Source organism: Pygoscelis adeliae, unplaced genomic scaffold, assembly GCF_000699105.1.
Source record: "Pygoscelis adeliae isolate BGI_AS28 unplaced genomic scaffold, ASM69910v1 Scaffold167, whole genome shotgun sequence".
Classification (NCBI taxonomy): Eukaryota; Metazoa; Chordata; class Aves; order Sphenisciformes; family Spheniscidae; genus Pygoscelis; species Pygoscelis adeliae.
In genome coordinates, this window is record NW_008825428.1 from 1,248,799 (window position 1) to 1,270,199 (window position 21,401).

The 21,401-nt window shown below is 37.0% G+C and overlaps 2 protein-coding genes across 2 annotated transcripts in view; one reads left to right on the forward strand and one right to left on the reverse strand.

The window, feature by feature from the left end:
* The window catches only part of CCDC110 (coiled-coil domain containing 110), a 6,216-nt gene extending 807 nt beyond the window's left edge, over nucleotides 1–5,409 (forward strand). Inside the window, exons 2-5 of the mRNA XM_009330718.1 lie at nucleotides 318–370; nucleotides 1,610–1,675; nucleotides 2,352–2,462; nucleotides 3,236–5,409. Coding sequence (XP_009328993.1) covers nucleotides 318–370; nucleotides 1,610–1,675; nucleotides 2,352–2,462; nucleotides 3,236–5,221 — 2,216 coding nt within the window. The 3' untranslated portion in view covers nucleotides 5,222–5,409. The remainder of the gene's footprint in view (nucleotides 1–317; nucleotides 371–1,609; nucleotides 1,676–2,351; nucleotides 2,463–3,235) is intronic.
* Nucleotides 5,410–8,572: 3,163 nt separating this feature from the next.
* On the reverse strand, nucleotides 8,573–19,476 carry LOC103922521 (chromosome unknown open reading frame, human C4orf47). Its single transcript, XM_009330665.1, has 7 exons — nucleotides 19,294–19,476; nucleotides 18,009–18,228; nucleotides 14,983–15,120; nucleotides 14,819–14,894; nucleotides 12,617–12,796; nucleotides 10,459–10,631; nucleotides 8,573–8,621 (listed from the first exon to the last, which is right to left on the reverse strand). Exons 1-7 carry the CDS (start codon nucleotides 19,388–19,390, stop codon nucleotides 8,573–8,575), a joined length of 933 nt encoding a protein of 310 aa, XP_009328940.1. The 5' UTR covers nucleotides 19,391–19,476.
* Between the last annotated feature and the right edge of the window lie 1,925 nt (nucleotides 19,477–21,401).

Genomic DNA, 21,401 nt, shown 5'->3' on the forward strand with positions numbered 1-21,401 from the left:
CGGCGACGGAAGTCCCTCGGGGTACGTGTTTTGCCGCGGCTGCCTCACCTCTTTCAAAGAGACGCTCGCTCCTGGCGGGAGCCGAGGCTGCTGCCTCGGAGACCTTCCAGACGCTAATTCTCCTGTGGATGACCCTGTCCCGTGCCAGGAACTGCAGCGGGGCTCAGACAATCCAGAGCGGGAGAAATAAGCAATTATGTCTTTCCTCGGGCTGAATAGCAAGGCTGGATTCTCTGTTTTCCCTTGTTAGATCTGAAATCGCTCTTCCTGTGAACTTCAAGCTCTGCTAATTGTAGAAGTGTCGTTTTTATTTGCAGGTAATCGCGCAGCAGGAGCAGAAGACCCAACCGACCCGCAAACGATGCTGGAAGTAAGCTGATTTGATTCTGACTGCAGACGGGAGCAGGATGACTGGGCACAAAGAGCCTTAGCTAGCGGGATTTCCGTATGGTGTATTTATTGAAGCATATGGATGTGCCTAGTGCCAAAACACCGCTGACAAACTGGCCTGCACCGGACTTCACCAGAGCAGCAAGAGCAGCTACTGCTGCCTGCAGCCAGGCTAGCTACTGGTTACAGGTGCCTTATCTCAGGAGATGCTCGGGTGAAGCGTTAATTCTCGGTATTCACAGACTTCTCTAATTGAAAGCTAGCCTCCTTCACATGGCTCAACAAATGCGAAGTAGTTAATGTAAATACAGTGATTGCTTGATTGTTTCAATATACTTCTAACCGCATGCAGGGCTAGGACCATTCAACAGGAGCTGTCACTCTTTACTGATGTTTTTCAGTAAGAAATCAGACTGGCAAATCAAACTACAATTTCCACTTGAATAATGACTAGCAAAGTGTTTGGGGTTTGGTTTTAATATCAGTATAGTAGCGTAACTCAGGTATATGATGTACATACTTCTCCACCTGCCTCTTTTCTTCCTCTTTCATGTTTTGGGGAATTTTCTTCCAAAGCAGAACACATGGAAAGCTAGACAAATTTTGCTCTATGCACGTGCTCGTTCCTTTAGCTGAGATTTTCACTGAGCTGCTGAATTCCTGTGACCTAAGAATGATTCATTCAGAGAAAAATCCTTTGATCTATGTAAAGAATTCACACTATTTATTTTAAAGCACTTCTAAGTCATTAGAGCTTAGCCAATATTACTTCTGTTAATGCAGAATACTAGGGTTTTCCTTTACTAATCCCAGAGACAATCCAATTTTCTTATGTTGTCCAACCGGTACACCCCAGTCTAAACCAGAAAGATGATTTTTGGAACTGGAGTATGAATTCTAACAGAAGCACATTTGGTCTCATTGCAAAGACTAAAATCCAAAGTAATGCCAGATGCGACAGTGCCTTCTGTAACGTGAGCAACTGTCTGTGAAGAACCATGCTGAAATCCTTCCAATACTGCAAGTAAGTTTCTACATGGCCATCGAATGGAGAAAGAAGCATTTGATGAACTCCTGTCGACTCAGGCTGGGCGAAAACAATTTGGGGACTGGAAAAGAAACATAATTTCAACTGAGAAAATAGCCTAACTCATCTCAATATTTAAAACAAAAAAACCCCTACCTACCAATTTTCTGATATTTATTTTATACGTTTTAGATTCTTCAGCAACAGCTGGAATCATTTCAGACATTTCAGCAACAGAATCTGGAGAATATTAACACGGTAAAAGTAGAACGCAAATGCTCTTAAAATACAAAAGCCTCCTGCTGCATTTTTAGATACTGTCATAGGTGTTTTAAGTAAGATCTAGTCTTAGTCTATTGTGTACATTAAGTATACATTTAATCATCTGTCCATCTTAAAATAGCTGATAAGATAACCTCACTTCTAGGTTCTTGCTATTTCTTAGTCACAGTATTATTTGCGGGCTTATAAAAACGATTTATAAAAACCTGAGAAAAACAGAGGAAAAACAAAAGTGAGTTAGGAAAAAAAAAGGGAAGGACTAGATCCTTCTCTCATTTATATCATTGTAAACTCAAGGAAGCTCTGTCGTTTTCAAAGGAAGTTCATTCCACATTATGTCACTGTCAGCAGAACCTGTTCTATTGTTGCAAACCACCATGTTTCACAAAAGGCTCAGCCACCTTTTCAGGAGCAGTTTTCTGCCATCGTTTTATCTGGTTCTTTATATAAAAGCTAAATATCTGATGCTGGAAGGACATTTAGCTTTACGCTTTGCTTGTTTATAACAAGCAATATAACAATTCCATATTCCTACATGCCACTTCCATCTGGTCTGTCCTTCCTAAGAGAACTTCTTGAGTAATAGGATATTTTTGGAAAATGAAATATTTCTACATTTAAGTTTTCTGTAAACAGTCTCAATCTTTTTCAGGTACAGTCTAAAATCCGTGAGATACTAAACAAAAATATATTTGAAAGGAAAACTCCACTATGTAGTTCAGACAAGATTCTGATGACTTGCACACCAAGTGATGGATCTCTGGTATGTTTAACAATTTTTACCTACAAACAAGTTATTCTTTAGCTGGACCTTGGCTTTTGAGAGTGACATGGTTTTTGGAAAATAACCCAAGGGGTATTCTGGATTTTTTAAAAAATAACAGTCTTCTCCCTCAGATTTTTCTGGGTAGCAGAACTTTAGCCATAACTACATATACTATTCCCTCCCACCCATTGTGATTAAAATTCAGTTTCTCTTCTGCACAGGTAAAACTGTAACCTGATCTTCCCCAAATCAGTTTGGATTATCTTCAGTGGGCATGGAATGCAATGCAAAGCATATAGGAAGGCAGGGCAGAGAGTCAAGGAGAGAAGAGACAGAAATGAGGAGAGGGAAGAAATTTTGTCCCTCTCCTATGAAATGCTGCATAAACCCTACTTTTTCTGTCTATATTTAGTGTGAACTCCAGTTTGCCCTTATTTCACAGGGACTGGTATGACAAAAACAATCGAAGACAAACTATAGTCTCCTTAAGTCATCTCTGCTCTGCTGGAAATATACTTAATCAATTTAAGACACTTACTTGGTATTTTGTGCCTGCTCCAAAGCCCAGTACTGAGCGAAATGGGGCCTGCGATAATTGTTTACATTCTTTTAAGGGGTAAATGGCACTAGCAGAGGTAAACTGTACAAGTCTTGATTGATAAGTGGCTTTGGTAGCAATTTAGTTGTCTTATGCTTCCAGTACTGCAATGTTCCACAATTTTTACAGTGTGACAATTTTTTGTACATTTGTTTTTAATTTTGTGGGGTAGCTTATGGAAAATCCTGAATCGCCGCCTTCTAAGAGAAAAGTTCATCATGATCAACAACCCTGTTCAGATGAGCATGTGGAAGCAAATTCCAATACTGGAAATGTTGTCAGTGATATAAATATTCCACAAGGGATTTCGCTTAAAACTATAGCAACTGAAAAGGTTGAAAATGCAGACGATCTGTTTGGAAACAACAGGATACTCGCAATAAAAGATGAACATAAACGTGGACATTTGCTATCTGGCACTGATTTGGAGACAGAAAGGTTGAAGGCTGCCCATGAGAAGGTCATTCTGAGTGAATGTAAACATCATATACCTTTTCCCAAATTTGGGAAAGAATTTAATAGAATAGACAATACTAACTATCCTACCACGTTGCTGAAACAAGCATTTCAGAAGTCAGTCCGTAATGATTTGGATTTGTTAGCAGATAATACAGAAAAATCTGGGGTTTTTTACAGAGAAAAATTAAATAACTTCAAAGAAAGTGCAGAAATTGTGACCTCTCTAGATGAATCACACCTTGGTTTAATTCCAGTTAAAGAAAATGGCCTACATTTTGATCTAGAATTTTATAAAGACTCCAAATGTGCCGATGTATGGGGTGGTTCTCCTACAACAGTATACAGTGAAAAAGCAGAATCTCAAAGCAAAAATGTACACAAAGAATTTAGATTCAATTACAGTGAAGGTGACAGGTTCCAGGTTAATTCTTTTTCCGAGATGGTGAAAGATAGGCTACTAATGCTTGATAACAAAGGGCAACTAAAAAAAGAAAAAGAACAACAACAGACTACGTTGCCGAGGCCAGGAAATCAGAAGTTCAGCAAAATCAAAGTAGCCTCTGAATATGATGGCAAAATTGAAGCATTGCAAAAGTCCCTGAAAAATTCTGAGCATTTGCAAAAAACAGTACGTGATCTCCTGAATGAAAATGTAGCTCTCAAGAACAAAGCGGAACCTCTTACTGTTGCCATACAGTCTTCAAAAGAAAAAATATCAAAATGTAATATGCAAATTAAGGATTTAGCTGAAGAAAAGAAAAGTGTGCAAGTCCAGTTGGTTAAATCACAAGAAGATAACAAGGAATGTATTAAGGAAGCAAAGAACTTCTTAAGGAAATGTAAAGAACTCCAAAACCAGAAGAACATCCTTGACAAAGAGAGGAATCGACTCCATAATGGAAACCAACATTCAATACAGACACAACATGATTTTCAAATTAGGAACCAGAAAGTAGAAGAGAAGATGACTGCTGTTTCCTGTGAAGGAGAGAGGCTCAGTACAATGCTAAAGCTCTTGCAAAAGGAATGCTTCGAGTTACAAGAAACAAATAAAAAACTTAGGATAGAAATATCCCAGCTTACAAAAGAAAATAGTTCCCTAGAGCAAGATCTTGAAAGAAATCAGAGTGAAATGCAACAAATAAAAGAAAAAGGAACCGCAACGAAATCTGAACTGGAAACTCATCTTCAGTTAATGCAAACACTGGAAGCCAAAAAACTTAACCTTGAACTGACCCTGCAGGAATGTTCTGATACTAACCAGATGCTGCAGAAGGACTTTGAGAAACTCCAATCAGATAAAGCTTATACAGAAAAGAAACTCATGACTGAACTCAGAAATGCAAAAGCAGATATCTATCTTTTAAAGTCTAACTTGACCAGTGCAAACGGAGAATGCAAGAGGTTTTCAACAGCCGTAACAAATGTCACAGGGGAAAATCGGTTCCTTAAGAAAGAACTGCGGGAGTATAGACAAGACACTTCCAAATATGAAGGTGACATTAGAAAATTGACCGAAGAACGCTTACTATTAGAAAATCTCCTGTGGACTACTGAAAATGAGAGAGATGTATTACAGTTTGAATTCCGCCATTTGCATAAGGATTATATTTATCTCCGATGCCAAGCTACAGCTCTAGTCTGTGGGCAAAGGAAACCTGGTTACCAGGTACCATGGTACTCGTATCATGCAATATAACTGTTACTCTGAATATTCCACTAGAATGTGTACAGAAATTTCTGTTCTAAGTATAAAGCCTTGGAATACGATTCACAAGGTGAACTTTATTCTACAATATCTTATTAGCCGATTTTCTCTTCCAGGCAATTCCTGATAATCTACAACAGTCCGTTGCTTCAAATAAATCTTAATAAACCGTTTTCTTTTGTAAAACATTTACAATTCTGATGTCCAGTCATTTCCATGTTTTTGTTAAGTTCTAAAAAGAACTGCCTGTTTTTTTGATACATGGCTGAATTTCACAGATTCATAAAAGCAGATCCTTACGCAATGTAAGCAGCGTAAAGAAATTTAATGAAACTTGTGACAGTTTACAAGAGATAGAATTCTGTCCCTAGGACTTCAGAGTCGGAGGGGAATCTTAACAACCTTTTAGCTGAACAGCTTGGTACATGCCGCAAGATTTCACTGGTTATTTCTGCAAGAAGTCCTAAATTAAGTTTCATCTATGTTTGCGTACGTTTTAGATGACATCTAATTCTGGTCTATGTTTAATCAACACAAGGTACCCTTTATCTCTTTATACTAGATACTGACTTAGAAAGCTCATTAATTAAAACATGAATTTTAACATTTTCAGTGCAAACATATTCAGAAACAATGGTCATAGCTATGAAAGGCGCAAAAATTATCCTCTTGGATATAATCACTGCAGAAATACTCCGATTTTCTCAGCCAAGGGACCATGGGGAGGAAGAATTTCTCAAACATACTGCATACAATATTCTGTGAAGTTGAAGCTGCCTGTATGCAGTGTCTCTACAACAGTATTAGGACTACTTTTTTAGGAACTTCTTTTTTTACTCACTCCTTAATAAATAAACCCATGAAAGTAAAACGATGTAATTAGTTACTGGTGTTTCCAGAACAGACTTAGAGGTAATTATTTATCTTCACTTTCCTACTAGTACAACACTAGGTGTACAAGCTCCTGGCCAACAAAGGGCATGATCTCGTCAGAGACATAAAAGTAATCCATTTCTTCCTATTTCTCCAATAATTCATAAAGACTGATTGCAGAAAATTAACAATTATTTATCTGGTTTGTAATACAAGACTGTAAATGTAATAGAGCGTGGTTTTGTATCATCACTGATACATATAGTAGAATGACTAAAAACTACATTAGAGATCTAAGTCTAGTTCTTAATGCTTTTTCCTGTAAAAAATGTTTAAAAGATACAAAAGGGTTCGTTGTGTTTTTTAATGGAGATAGGCAAAAGTATCATGCCACAATTTTGCATTGCACACCCAAAGTCAATAAGGACATTAAAATGGTAAATACTTGGACTATGGAGTAGATGGTCAGGTGTTTAATTGCATTTAATGCTTGCATAAACATGAAGTTGCTTCAGACTGTAGCTATTAAATTGTGGTCAGAATCAGTTATAAAGGTGACTGGCTATATCTATACTGTAAGGATGTAGGGAAGCTGTTATTATGAAAACAATGTAAGTAATGTCTAAAGTCCTCCTTACCTTAGATAACTGGGTAATGAAATTTAAGAAAGTTCTAAATTCCACCATCACAGTCAAAGGTACTGCCAAGACGCCAAGGGACACAATTATCATTTGTATTAAAACAGCATACTGAGGCTCTAGGTAGAATTGGGTGTCGGTTCCTTGGGACCACACATTTTCTGGTGGGGACTCATCAGGTGAAGTTATTGGCTCCCATGATGACCACACGAGGCTACTGCACATACACTAACATCTTCTCAAACAAGCTGGATTGATTATTTCTTTTTAAATTAAACTCCATGCATTTTAATCAGCTTTCAGTATTTCCATCTTGTTAGTGAATGAAAAGATTATTGAAATACAGAAGAAAATAGAAGAGGAAGGATTGCAAAAAGAGAAGAGACAGAAGGACATGAAGAAAAACTTCAGAGCAGCCCTCATCAGCTGTACTACATCAGAACACCAGTTAGGAGGAAGTACAGTACAGTTCAATCTACCGAGGAATGCTATGTCTGCAGACTTCACAAGCGAATAACATGGCAAATGTTCCAAATACTCTTGTCCTGGTTTTGGCTGGGATAGAGTTAATTTCCTTCCTAGTAGCTGGTACAGTGCTGTGTTTTGGATTTAGGATGAGAATAATGTTGATAACACACCGATGTTTTAGTTGTTGCTGAGCAGTGCTTACACAAGTCAAGGACCTTTCAGCTTCCCATGCTCTACCGACTGAGAAGGCTGAAGGTGCGCAAGATCTCAAGATCTCAAGGTAAGGGTTTTTATGCTTCAATACATGCTGGAAGACCTCACCAACAATTCTTGGTTTTATTTTTATTTTCATTGATGCCAGGAACTGTGAGATCCAGTCTGCAATATCTTTAAAAAACTATTATCCTGTGAACAGCAGTAAGGACACCATTTCATGAATATTCTACAGTGGTATGATAATCTTGAATAGAAATTAATAAAGAAATTTTGTCTTCATGTAATAATTTGGATAAATACATGCTGAGTATTTTTTTATTTTTTATAATAAATTAGCTTTGACTTACATGAACAAATTTCTTGGACCACATATAAAAACCTGACAAAAATTACTAAGATGGAGGTAAGGTGTACATGTAGGATCACAGTCCCATCTGAGAAGCAGCTAGTTTGAAAGACGGATCAGATTTGTTAGGAACCTTCCATGTACGCGAAGTGAAATTAAGCTGCTCCTAGAGAATATGGCAGGACTTACGGTTGTCAGGAAATTGAGGAAGAGTGGTAAATAGATGCTGGTAAATAGAGATGACTCCTCCCTTCATAACAGCCTGCTTGTGGTCTGGTTTTGAACAATGCTTGATATTGGTCATTTTGAGAAGGTCATCAAAACTAAAAATTATGTATTTTTAAGACAGTTCTTACACAAAATTGTAGTTGAAATAAAGTACAAGTTGTAATTCTACAAAAGGGAAACAATGACCTTAGTTTCACTGTGGGCCACGTGTGACTAACTTGGTTAATACATACGTTATACTCACTTTAAAATATATGCACTTTCTGCCACTGCAATATATAGTCAATTTGCAACCCAAATTACTCATTAGAAAGTATGTTTTCTAAAAGTACATTTCAGAAGTCCAGTTAAGCAATAAGATGAAAAATTACATAAAAATACAACCTTGGATTTAATAAATAAATGATCTTAAATTATTTATTATAGCTTTATATTTAGAAACAAAAAATTGCATTCTTAACAATATAAGATTGGATTGTCCTATATACTTGAACTCCACTTTTCACATTTTATTTGCTTTGTTAACAGTTTACAGAGTCTAAAAAGCATACCCTTCATTTCAACCTTTTGTATCTAATAAGACATAAGCTGTGCAGTCTTGTAGTTCTTTACATTTAATGATCTGAAATGTAAATGAAGAGAAACTTATTAGATTTTTGTAGAATATCACTGTACAAATTACAAGAGTTTTTGTAAAAACGAAAAACTGCGGTACACCCAGTCCTGTAATTAGATTTAATGACTTGAATCCTCGTGAAGTCAAATTTATTTCAACAGAGCTCTGCGTGAGAGCAAGAATCTACATTAGCAAATCCAATTATAGGATTATGGTCCAAATATCAGAAGATAAGCTTTCCATTGGAAAGTACATAAAGAACTGTAATTCAGTGCAGAAGCAGATGATTTGAAAAATGTCTTCCCACATTTCTTAAAATCTATGACCTATGAGCTTCATACGTATAATAAATGCAGTTCACAATTCTCATTCTATTAAACCTAGGAATAATGAACCAAGAATAAATACGTTCTTTAAAATTCTTAGGAGGGAAATAGCAGTGGAGAATTTGAAATACTACTTTTAATTTCTCTCTGGAATTTCTGTTGGACATGTGAGATTTTTCTCTTTACAAATATTTTTGATGAGTCCACCATATCCGTGAGCACATAGTGATACTTCACAACCAGTTCCTCTCTTTCAATTTTGAAACCTACTTCACATACAGTTAGGTTTTTTCCCCCCGATAAAAACATTTCATTTCGGAACGGAATTTTTATTCCGTTGATAAAACAGTAATACAAACAATTACACTATACGAAGGCTACTCAGACCAATATACCATTCTTTTTCCCTTTTACTAGTTTACTAATGAACACCAGTGCATACATGGAAGGTTGTACTTTCTTACATCAGTGTTGGTAGTTACCACGCTTTTTGGGGTACCAAAAAGTTACTTTCAACTCTTTTTTACTTTCCATTAGTAATGAAAAGCAATGTGGAGTAATATGTAGCTTCTGGTTCTGCCTTGTCAGTGTAAATAAAACTTCAAACTATCCCTGCAACTTAAAAAGTGATTATGCAAATGCCAATACATGGTGAAATGAAGTAAATAGAACAGCAATGGGTGAATAAGAGAGGTGCATTTCTCAGACTTCACATGTGATATGTAAAAGACAAATCACAAATGTGAAGCAGATTGATCTAAGAGTTTTTCACATTTTAATCAAGTATTTCTAAAATATTTCGTGTTACTCATGGAGTATGCAAAATAATATGCTTAACTGTTCTACATGCAATCTTAGAAGTCTGCATTTGAAAGTGATTTCTCTAAATAACTCTAACGAACACAGTCTTGATTTTCTGCTTGAATTACAACAGAGCCAAAACCAGAAAATAAATTTGTTTAAATATAAGGGTTATAGGTTAGTGAGATAAAAAAGTAAAGAATTATGTGCTTATCTACCTATACACTGTGTACTATAAATCTCTTCTAACATTGCACAGTGACATGTTTATAGTTAGGAATCCACTTTGAGCGCCATTGTTTCAAAAGCTTCACAGGCTTAGACTACCTAATATTTTGTTTGCCAGCAGAGGGAGCCAATTTTATTCCATAAACATAAGGGAAAACAAAACCAGATTTTGTTTTTAACAGGAACGTTCCTGGTCTTTTTACATTTATCAAGTCAGAAAAGAATAAAAAATAATAATTTTCCAGTGACGTCTGTATAGCATGATTTTGAAGGTCTCTATGATACGTATAGCCTTATAAAGTAACCTGAATTTACAGGAGAGAGTAGGAATAAATCTTGAAAGCCAAGTTCCTTATACATTTCCTATCCTTCTGTTAATAATTCTTTCCTTCATTTATTCGATTATTTTAGACAGTAATAAACAGCTGTGCTAATGACTTTTGGTAGACAGCATACATGAAACATGAACTCAAATTAAAGGAGCTTACCTTGTGACATTTAAAGTTATTATGCTTGTAACAGGTCTGCTTTTTGGTCCAGGAGGAGGATGAAAAATCTGTCGTTCTTTATTAGTTGTGACAGCCTTAGATTTTTTAATTACGTAAGGGTCAGCGGAATGGCTTGGGTAAGGATCAAATGTGCCTCCTTTCATGCCCCCTGACTGAAAAAAAAAGAACTTCTCGAAGTGCCAATCTACAATATAATTGAGTTAATTAAAATATTTTTCATGCAAAAGCAAGTAAGAATACTGAATAGCAGACTGCATCGTATTATATAAAAAACAAAAAACAAATATTCCTTAAATTTGCAATGGAAACTTTAAGGAAAATTTTAGTCATTATTTTGATGAATTCTTAGTTTTAAATGTTCTTTCATAAATCTGGATTTTGAGGAAAGGATCTTAAAAATGTGACAGAAAAAGTAAAAACATAACTCACTAAAATGAGCTATGTTGTGGACAAAGGGAATTCTTACGTCACTATTAGTTTACTAGTACACCTCCATGTCCAGTACTGGTGTAGGGATTGTTATGTACAGCAGGGCTTGGGCATTATTATCAATACGCTTTCTGACATACAGGATTGAATACAGCATTGGCTCTTCCTGAAACGTTACGTCCACTAGTACTACGAGAGTGGCAAATTTTAGTTAAAAAAGATGCAGAGACCTGATTAATTCTTTGCAATCCCCTAGTACAGCTAAACCCCACAGTCTGCTGAGGCTGCATTCCTGAAAAGTGCAGCAGTAAGTGATTCAATCAGCAATAAAGCAATTTTTCCCGTAATAATTTATATAGCAGAGAGGGAAAGTGTGCAGTAGCTTAGGAACTACACACAATTCAAATATATGGGGAAAGCATATACGGTGTGAAGGATGGGGAGCCTGGAGCAGGATCACCAGTATTGTCAGCCAGACGAGGTGCTGACTTTCTAGCAGCTAACTTTTCTGAACAGATTTCCATTCTGAAAGATCTCAGCTGCCTCATATATGAGGCCAAACACCCAACACAACTATTCGTGTGTAAGCATTTTTGCTGTCTCTTTCTGAATAGTTACATTTTCCTTACGATCATCATCTTCCTCAGATGAATCAATCTCAGTCAAATAAGGGTGGAGGACATAATAGTAGGAAATTAGTGGTTAGCAGAGCACAGTATTAAATGACTGACAATGGAACTCTAAAATGAAGAGCTGAAAAGTGACAGATTAAGGAGTGTTACTGTATTAGGTATCTGGAGTCATTTAAGAGAGAGATATTATGCATCTTAAACCCATTTCAAAGTGAAATTAAGGTTTAGCCTAAGGTGAATGGCATAAATTTAGTATCTCATCTAAAAAAAAATCGAGATGGAATGCTTCATGGAATGGAAAAATATCCATTTTGATTTTAAGAAATAATGACACTAAGCAACTGGAACCAATGAACTATATTCCTATATATCCTTCATACTAATTCCAGGCTTTATTTCTTATGCCCTCTAAGCCGTTCCACGTGTATTTATTCCCATCCTTTTCGTCCTTTTCTCCTAACTACTGAAGAGTTGGCAAATTCTAAAGCGGATTCCAAATTTCTGTCTGCTGATGGACAAGCAACAGACAACTCCTGAGTTTATTCTGCAGCCCTTCCCTGAGCAGAGGGACTAACCTGAGTTTTTCTGCTCCTTCCAGCTATCCATTACCATGACACTTCTAGGAATTATCTTTTAGATGTTTGTCTATATAGGCTGAGAGTAATTAGCAGGTTCAAAAATTATATGAGTGACTGACAGAGTCCAAAATAGGACAGCATTTCATTTTGCTCCAGTAATCTAGTCTTACCATCATTTATTGCATAACCTTCTGTTTTGTATCTTTTCGTGGCACACGCAGTCAATTAACTAACTGTATGTTAAGAGCACTATACAGATTTTAAAGAGAAACACTTTTTAGGTTACTCGAAACTGGTTAGCAGTTGTTGTTGGGTCAAACAAGATTTAATTTCTTTGTACACTGAAAACAAAGTAAATGGAATAATATCTTTTGTAAGAAAAGTAAGAAATCAATAGCAAAACCAAACATTTATTTCTATCTTATGTACTGAAAGCAAAGCTTTTAACAGGAAATATCCGAATAATTTTTGTCTCCAGTAGCTATAAGACAAACTAACCTTTTTAGCAGGAGAACTTGGTTTGAAAGGTGGTGCAATTGGCTTCTCTGGAGGTGGTTTCTTCACAGGTGGCAAAGGTTTGTCATTGAAATAGGGATTCATGTCAAAATACTCCTGGGGATATAGATTTAACTTGAAAGGCCCTCCTTTAACCAACCGCTTATGTTCCTCTTGCGCTTTCTGTAAAACAAATACTTTGAAAGAAACAATCTTGAGGATTTTTACTGTATGTTATTCTAAGAGAAAAATGGAAAGCATTTAAATTTAGTCTTGGAGAATGTTCGCTCTAACTTTCTTCGCTCGTTTGATGATGATTGAGGTATTTTATATAGCCACCATGTAAAATGGAACATAGATTCAGTGACCAGGAAGCACGACAATCACTATGAAAGAATGATCAGGAAAAGCACTGTGCATTTAAGATGCATCTAACAGTATTGTATACCTGTATCTTGGGCACACGTGCATACATACATGCTTGAAAATTCTGCCTGCATGTATCCCAGCTGCTCACACTTGTGAACCCTGGCCACTACGTTTTCCAGATTCTGAGCACCTTACTAAGCTGAGGTTCTCTAGGAATTGGTTCTTTGTACCATAGGAGATGTTGACTATTCTTCCCAGATTCCATTTTAAAATAAAATAGGTTAAAACATTACAAACAATTAAAAGACAAGCATAATATGTACCATTAGTAATACAGTATCACCTGGTAATTCATGCTAATGTCTCAGAGCAAATTCCTTTTTTTCTATCCAGTGGAAACAATCCCACCTCCCTCTTTTCTCTGTTCTTCTCATTTTCTGCACTGGATGCTTAGTTTTGACTCTGAATTTGTCTCAACTGCAGGTAGCTGAATTGTTTCTTCTAACCTTGTTCTTACCCTAGACCAAAAAATGTCCTCCTGCTGCCATTTTTCACTACATATGATGAAAATATACAGGATAACTAAAATCAGTGCAAGCAAGTTTACGAGTTTTCTTAGATTTATGAACTTATATGAAAAAAGGAACAGGTTTTTTTTTTATATAGTATCTAGGATAATGAGGTCCCATTCTTGTGACAACAACATAGAAGTATTATTGTTCTTGCTAATGGCATTGTTTCGTCATTATTGCATTATGGCTTAAGGTCTCCAAATAAAAAAAAAAGGTCAAATCCTGAATGGTAGAACTTGTGTGGGATGCTGCCAGATGTCTCACAGAAAAAACAGTAAATGAACAATACCGAAATCTCTTTTATACAGGATAGTCATTAATTTGTTTTCCTTCCCCCACTTTGTAAATAAACATTAGTGATTTCAAGCTAAAGGAAACACCACAGGGAACAAAAAGTTCATGTAAATTGTAATAAATAATCATAACACTAATACATAATAAAGACAAATATTTTTACCTTTGCATTTATTCTTTCTTCTTCATACCCATCAGGTTCATGCGGATATTGTTCACCTATGGTAAGGTTTGCATAACTGTAAAAACAAAATTAGTTACTTAGGTGTTCAAAACTCAAGAAACATTTAATAAAATACTCTGCAAGAAGCAATATTGTGAAGTTACCCATATCCAGTTCCTTTCTTTCCTGGATTAGTATAAAAATTCTTTCCAGGAGGAATGTATCTTTCTTTGGCTTTCAGTTGTGGACTGAAGTATGCATACGAACCTCCTATGGTTCCATAATAGCGTTCTTACCCTAGACCAAAAAATGTCCTCCTGCTGCCATTTTTCACTACATATGATGAAAATATACAGGATAACTAAAATCAGTGCAAGCAAGTTTACGAGTTTTCTTAGATTTATGAACTTATATGAAAAAAGGAACAGGTTTTTTTTTATATAGTATCTAGGATAATGAGGTCCCATTCTTGTGACAACAACATAGAAGTATTATTGTTCTTGCTAATGGCATTGTTTCGTCATTATTGCATTATGGCTTAAGGTCTCCAAATAAAAAAAAAAGGTCAAATCCTGAATGGTAGAACTTGTGTGGGATGCTGCCAGATGTCTCACAGAAAAAACAGTAAATGAACAATACCGAAATCTCTTTTATACAGGATAGTCATTAATTTGTTTTCCTTCCCCCACTTTGTAAATAAACATTAGTGATTTCAAGCTAAAGGAAACACCACAGGGAACAAAAAGTTCATGTAAATTGTAATAAATAATCATAACACTAATACATAATAAAGACAAATATTTTTACCTTTGCATTTATTCTTTCTTCTTCATACCCATCAGGTTCATGCGGATATTGTTCACCTATGGTAAGGTTTGCATAACTGTAAAAACAAAATTAGTTACTTAGGTGTTCAAAACTCAAGAAACATTTAATAAAATACTCTGCAAGAAGCAATATTGTGAAGTTACCCATATCCAGTTCCTTTCTTTCCTGGATTAGTATAAAAATTCTTTCCAGGAGGAATGTATCTTTCTTTGGCTTTCAGTTGTGGACTGAAGTATGCATACGAACCTCCTATGGTTCCATAATAGCTGCCAAGTCCACATCTAAAAATAGCAAATGAACACACTAATTAATGTTTTGCAAATATTTCAGGCTTTCCATATCTAGTGTGCTAAAATGACAGTAAGTAGAAAACCCAAACAATATATACATCTCAAGAGTTAATTATAAAACCAGGTCAGATCCACTGTCCAGGGATCTGCTACTACAGCAATTCCATGCACAGTGTTACGGACAAAAAAGAAACAAGGTGGAGGCAGAGATTAAGTTTTAAGGTATCTTCCTATAAATATGCTTTCTAGAGGGTCTTTTAATTTTGCGCCAACAAGGTAACACTGATAGCGACAGATTCACAAAGAGAGACCCAGAGGAATAGGTTAAACAGGTTAAACAGACTTGATGCTTGATGACAAGAGGGCAGTCTTTCCCGCAAGTTTACAGAGAACAGTAAGTTAGTGTTGGTATGATAATGGAGTGGCAGGCAACATGGGGTACCTCTCTGAAAGGGTTTTTTTCTGGGAGATGTTAGGACTAGCTAACTTTCTGTCTTGTCACAGAAGGAAAGTAAAAGGAGGCACAGCTCATTTAAGAGAAATACCTCTGCCTACAAAGCTACGGGAATTCACAAAGACTGCTTTTTAAAGACCACCTTGAAAATCAGTATGTGCTGACAAGTGTATGACATGCTCTCAAAGTACATGATTGTACAGCCGCTAAAGGAGAAAAGGACCAAAGGAGAAAAGGACCGAGACAAACTAATGAAATAGCTGAATGGCAATTTGTTCCACTAAGCTGCAGCTACAGTGGTCCAAAAAAACCCCAACCAACCAACCCTCTGTCCCCACGCCCCAAAAAACCCAAAACAGAACACCAAAAAATAAACAGGGGCTACTGTATGAGATCTGTCAACTACTCCAGATGGCCAAGGTAATCTGCTTTGCCTGTACTGTCTGCAATTATTGTGGGGAGAGAGTAAAGTGTCTCAATGAGTTCCTACTTAAAAGGGCCATTAATGAATACTGACAGGATTAGGATGCCAAGATAACATTTATCATCTTTGCACACAACGCTAACCTGCCTGTTCATTACCCTCCCTTTATTTAGGGACTTCATAAATCCATATATAGAAAAAAGTGGGCAAACTGACAGTGCACAGACAACCTTTATCTTGGTGTTCCCTAGCTCTTAAGTGCTTTATTTCATATTCTTTAAATGTCACTTCTGTGTGTAGGCTTTTTATATGCCAGTAACAAAATAACAGAGAACAGACGTATGAAGAAAAGAAAGGCCCAGGCTTCAGTCACATCTTCAGAATATGACATCTTTGCAACCTTTCCCTTTGCAGCCGACAACAAATGTGGCTCCAATGTAAAGGAAAGATTCCCAAGAGCTGCTTATCATTCAGGCAGCCAAGAATAACAACTCAATGAACCACAACAGAGCTCTGCACTAGTTCCTTAGTTACGATGGGAGTCAGTTTTGGATATAAGAAATGTATAATCGCTCTCCATAATTGCTTCAGGATTCCACTAAAAGACAACCTAACCACTTTCCCAGCCTCTGCTTTGTACTACTCTGCCAGTACCGATTTAGGGGAGGGTAAAGACAATAAAGAACCTGTCCTAAACTTCATGTCTAGAAGAATTCAAAAGTCTTACAACAAGAGTAAGAGCACGAGCTGCTGCACCCACAGGCAACAGGCACATTTGTGGAGACAGTACATGGAAGAGGGCACATTAGCAGGTCTTTGTTGTAAGCAAGACACCCACTGTTGGACTCAGAACCCAGAAAGTAAGTGAACAGGACTCTCATTGACTGACATAGATTTGAAATCAGTGCCTAGGTGTTTCTAACAGTTAAGCCCTTATAAATAATTTGGTTGCTATGAAGTCAAGTTGTAGTTGAAGGAAAGTTTTGAACACAGGGCTCACACATTGTCTGTCCCATCAGAAATTGCAAACATATATCCAACAGAAAGCCTACACACCATGTCTTACATTCCTGTTAAAAGCTAAGATGTTGCTGTAACATACAACAGAACATAGCTAATCCTTGCATCCTAAAATATATATATATAAAACAAACAAGAGGTTACTCTCCAAACTTTCCAAAAGCAAAGCTGCAGAAAGATATGGCTAAATATAACCATGAGACTGTAACAACTAGGGCCTGTACACAGACTGAATCCTCCTGTCTCTTACTGCAGCAACAAGAACAATACAAGATTGTATAGTTATAAATGAGGAACCAGGCTCTATCTGTTTTTTACATGTGAATAATAATAGTTACATGACACCGATAGCATTGGTGTCATTTTGTGATGCAATTAATGTTGTGCAAATAGCAAAGATGCATTTATTTTAATATTCTGCATATATTCCTCAGCTCTGTAACATCTTCTGATGATCCTATCAGATAATTGGTATTTTTTCTAGCAAAAAGATAATGGATATGGATTCACTGAGAGGAAAATGTTGCACCTGGATAACAGCCCCTTTTCCTACTGTTTATGCAATATGTATGCCATCTCTATTTTGGGAGGCTCAGAAATAGGAGGGAGAAGATATTGTATCCGACAAGTTCCAACAGATTTCCTCCTAAATTAAAATGAAATATTAATTTGTTAATTATCCACACCCTTTTCCCCATGGCCATCTTCACTTTCTTCGAAAATAAAAAGCTAAAGGGTAAGAAAACTGTTTACAGCAAAAACAGTAGTTAAGAGCAAGCATCACGACCTGATTTCTACCTGTGTTCAGCCTTCCCTGTGTGGCTGCTCAAAATTCTTCACTCAGTACTGGCTAACAGAACATTGTATAAAACAACAATATTGTACTCTCATTACAGGTTTTGTAAGAAATAATCTGTGAAAATCAACTTTAGCATACAGAAAAGAAAAAAGTTCAATTTAAAACATTTTCACAACACTTACGGCAATTTGTCTCCATTACTGGGAAGGAATGCTTTGCCCAAATTTTTCTTTGATTCTGCCAATCTATAGCGTCTCCTTAGCTGAACAGGGTTTGAGTAGGCTTCACCATCGAAAATCCTCACAAACTGAGGCTCAAAATAACCTGCCTGCAGAGCTGACAATGTTTTGGTCCCCCCAGGTAACATCTGTCTGTTCTTGCTCGCAGCTTCGTTAAAAGGGCCTTTAAAAAAGTAAGCACTGTAAATAACTGTTCAATGTTAGTGCTTCTCTTAGCCTACATTAAAAAACTACGGTCTGGATCTGGGTGGCTCAAAGAATGTACTACAGAGCATTTAACTTGTAAATCATGCATGTAAATGGTTGTGTCTGAAAGACAATGCTATGAGAAGGTATTCACAGCACCTAGTCTTAGTTTTCTAACCCCTGCACTTGCTTTACAGGCAATGGAGAGAGAGTACCCTGTACTCCAGGGTACAATTCAGAGCTAGAGCTGATGCCTACTTATATACTATGAGTAATGCTTCAGAGGAGCATCTCTCTCTCCCACTGATTACAGACCAGGTAGAATAGCTTAAATGCCTCCAGTTGGGTTTTGAATCCCCGGCAGCTCAGTGTGGTAGAAGTATATCAGCCAAGGTTCTGGTGGACATGTTCATCACTGACTCAACACCACAGCAAAAATGTCTGTATTGAGAAGCCAGGATTATTCTGCATGATCATTTCAAAGCAGCTACTGAGGGTTAATCTCTGTAACCTTACTAATTACAAAAATTACCTTTCTCAATGAGTATTCCCATTAAACAACAAGAAAAGGAGAATATTCTTTAAAAAGACAGGAGGGAGAATCTCACGCATGTGAGTCAGATCAGAACAGAAAAAAAATTGCAACACATTTAAAAATAATGACAATGTAACTGTCAATATCATAAAACCTGCTGAAAGAGCAGACAAAAAACACTACTGTTTTTCACAAAAGCAGGAAAATACTGGTAACTTGCAGATAATTAATATTAAAAAGAAATGTATACATGACAAGATTTTATCAGTCTATTATAGATCTGTATTTTTCAGTTTTACCGAATTTTTCCTTTCTTCGATATATTTGTTCCAACATATCAAGCCTTTCTCTTAATAATACAGACCTGAGCAAAGAATATGCGTGAAAAAGCAGTTCCCTCTAACAAAAAAAAAAACCCCAAACATTAGAAAATAGTGATTCTGAAAGTAGATGGATACTAGAGGTGGTGCCTATCACTAAATAGTGATTAAAATTAAATGTACTTACGCATATAATGTGATACATATTTATCTCCAATGGTAACATAACCCATTTCACTGAAGAGGCCAACCCTGTCCATATCACTTTTCCCTTCCGCAGGCATGGCTGGATCTGTGTGACAGTGCACTGCACTAAAAGGGCTGAAGTATCCTTGTTTATTTGTTCTACTGCAGAAGTCTATAAGCAGTCCACACCTGTAAACAAAAAGTTTATTTCAGTAAAATGCAAGAGGTTTTGGTTAAAAATATTAGCAATAAATGTCATCTGAAGAAAGTAATCTACAATATGATTGACAGCTTTGGTGCTTATAGGACAAATAGACTATCTGGGATTTAGACGTCATTATATCTCCTCTGTTAAAGCTAAAAGTGGAGTGGAGAGAGAAAATCAAATGCATTTGTAATACAACTGGTGCAACTCTTACTGAGTTTACATAGTTTGGGTCAAAATTTGTAACAGGTATCTTCAGAGTACTAAGATGAGAGGTTTTGTTGGCATTAACAGCTAGTAATAAAACATGCCAAGCAGCCTCCTTCTTCATCTTATGGGATATCTCTAGCAATGGTTTTCAGTCACTTTTTAATAATGGTATAGAAGGTCAGTGTATGGACAGATCTGGGGTAAAACATAAAAGTGGAATTTTGGAAGCCCTCTGACTAATCCAGGACCTGGTCATGGTAAATACATCCAATTTCTTCTTGGTTTTAATGCAAATGATTTACAGCAAATGTCAGTTTTTCCTCCTCATGACCCTCATTGGAGCCTGACAGAACTAAGGAAAATGCCTAGTCAACAAGTGCAAGGAACTCAAGGGCTTGAATAGAGAGCAGGCATAGCACTAGGATTACCAGGGATCTGATTCCCAGAGTGAAAACTAGTAGAGATGGGAATCAGCATCAGCCAGAGGAAGAACTGCCTTGAGGAGGAAGGTAACAAAACATCGTAAATTCACCAGGAATGGAAATTAACGTAGAAGAAATTGGTTAATATGTTAGGAAAGCTATTTCTTGAAAGTCATGAAATATAAGATTTATCCAAAAAATCAAGGATATGCAAACAAATAGCTGAAGTATGTGTGTCCATACAGCTCGAAAGAAAGCAGGGGAGTTAAGACATTAGGGTGGAATACAGATTAAAGACAATGTAGATCAAGTCCCATGGTGGTATTAACTATGGGGGCAAAGGCAAGATGGAAGATAGGAATGAAAATAACTCAGGCAGCAGCAAACTCTGAGAGATTAATATCACACATTAGCTGTATCTGGCAGGCAGGTGCAGAGTAGAAAAGCAGCAGCAGCACAGCAGTGGAAATCTATATAATAATATAGATTTTATGTATTTTGTTATAAAAAATAACATGCTGGAACACTGTGTATGACAGAAGGGCTAGCCACATTTTGCTTATGCTCAGCACACAGGATGGACAGTGTGCAGAAGTTTTAAGAAGTTTGAAGCAATTTTTTTTTTTGCAACGTGTGGAGGTTCACAGAGTGTAAAATGCACCGTCGCTTCATCAGGTAAACTCAGTACTGTTCTTTGGCTGTTGGTAGATCTAGACGTTGGGTAAGGAACCAAAGGGCAGGCGGCAACAAATAGCACCGAAAGAAGAGATGACAGAAAACTGACCCTTGGAAACAAACTCAAGGGTTCGCTGTTACGAAGCTAGTTGGCATTATTGATGAGGAGGATGGGAATAATTTATCAAAAACAAATAGACCTGGAATTAAATTCTACAGTGTAAAGCCAAGATCAAGGGATTAATGGGAAGGATTTTTGGACCTCAGCAGTCCGATGCGGCTGAGATGTAACGAGGTGGACGAGCCTGGCCTTGAAGTAGCAGTATTGCGAGGCAGCAGGCGGGCAAGCACGGCTCCGGAGCGTCTCCCAAGGAATTTGTAGGAAAGGCGAGGAAATACCAGTATTTTGCCACAGAGCGCTGACACCACATAAACTGGATTAAGTACAGCTACGGTTGGTTGCCCAAGGTAAAGAAAGCTCGACTCTACGCACCACACCGCAATGCGCCGGCCCACCGATAAGCGGGGCAGCACCGCAGGGTATGGAAGGCCGGTGAATGAAGAGGGAACCGAGCGGCACCGCGGCACCTACTTGCC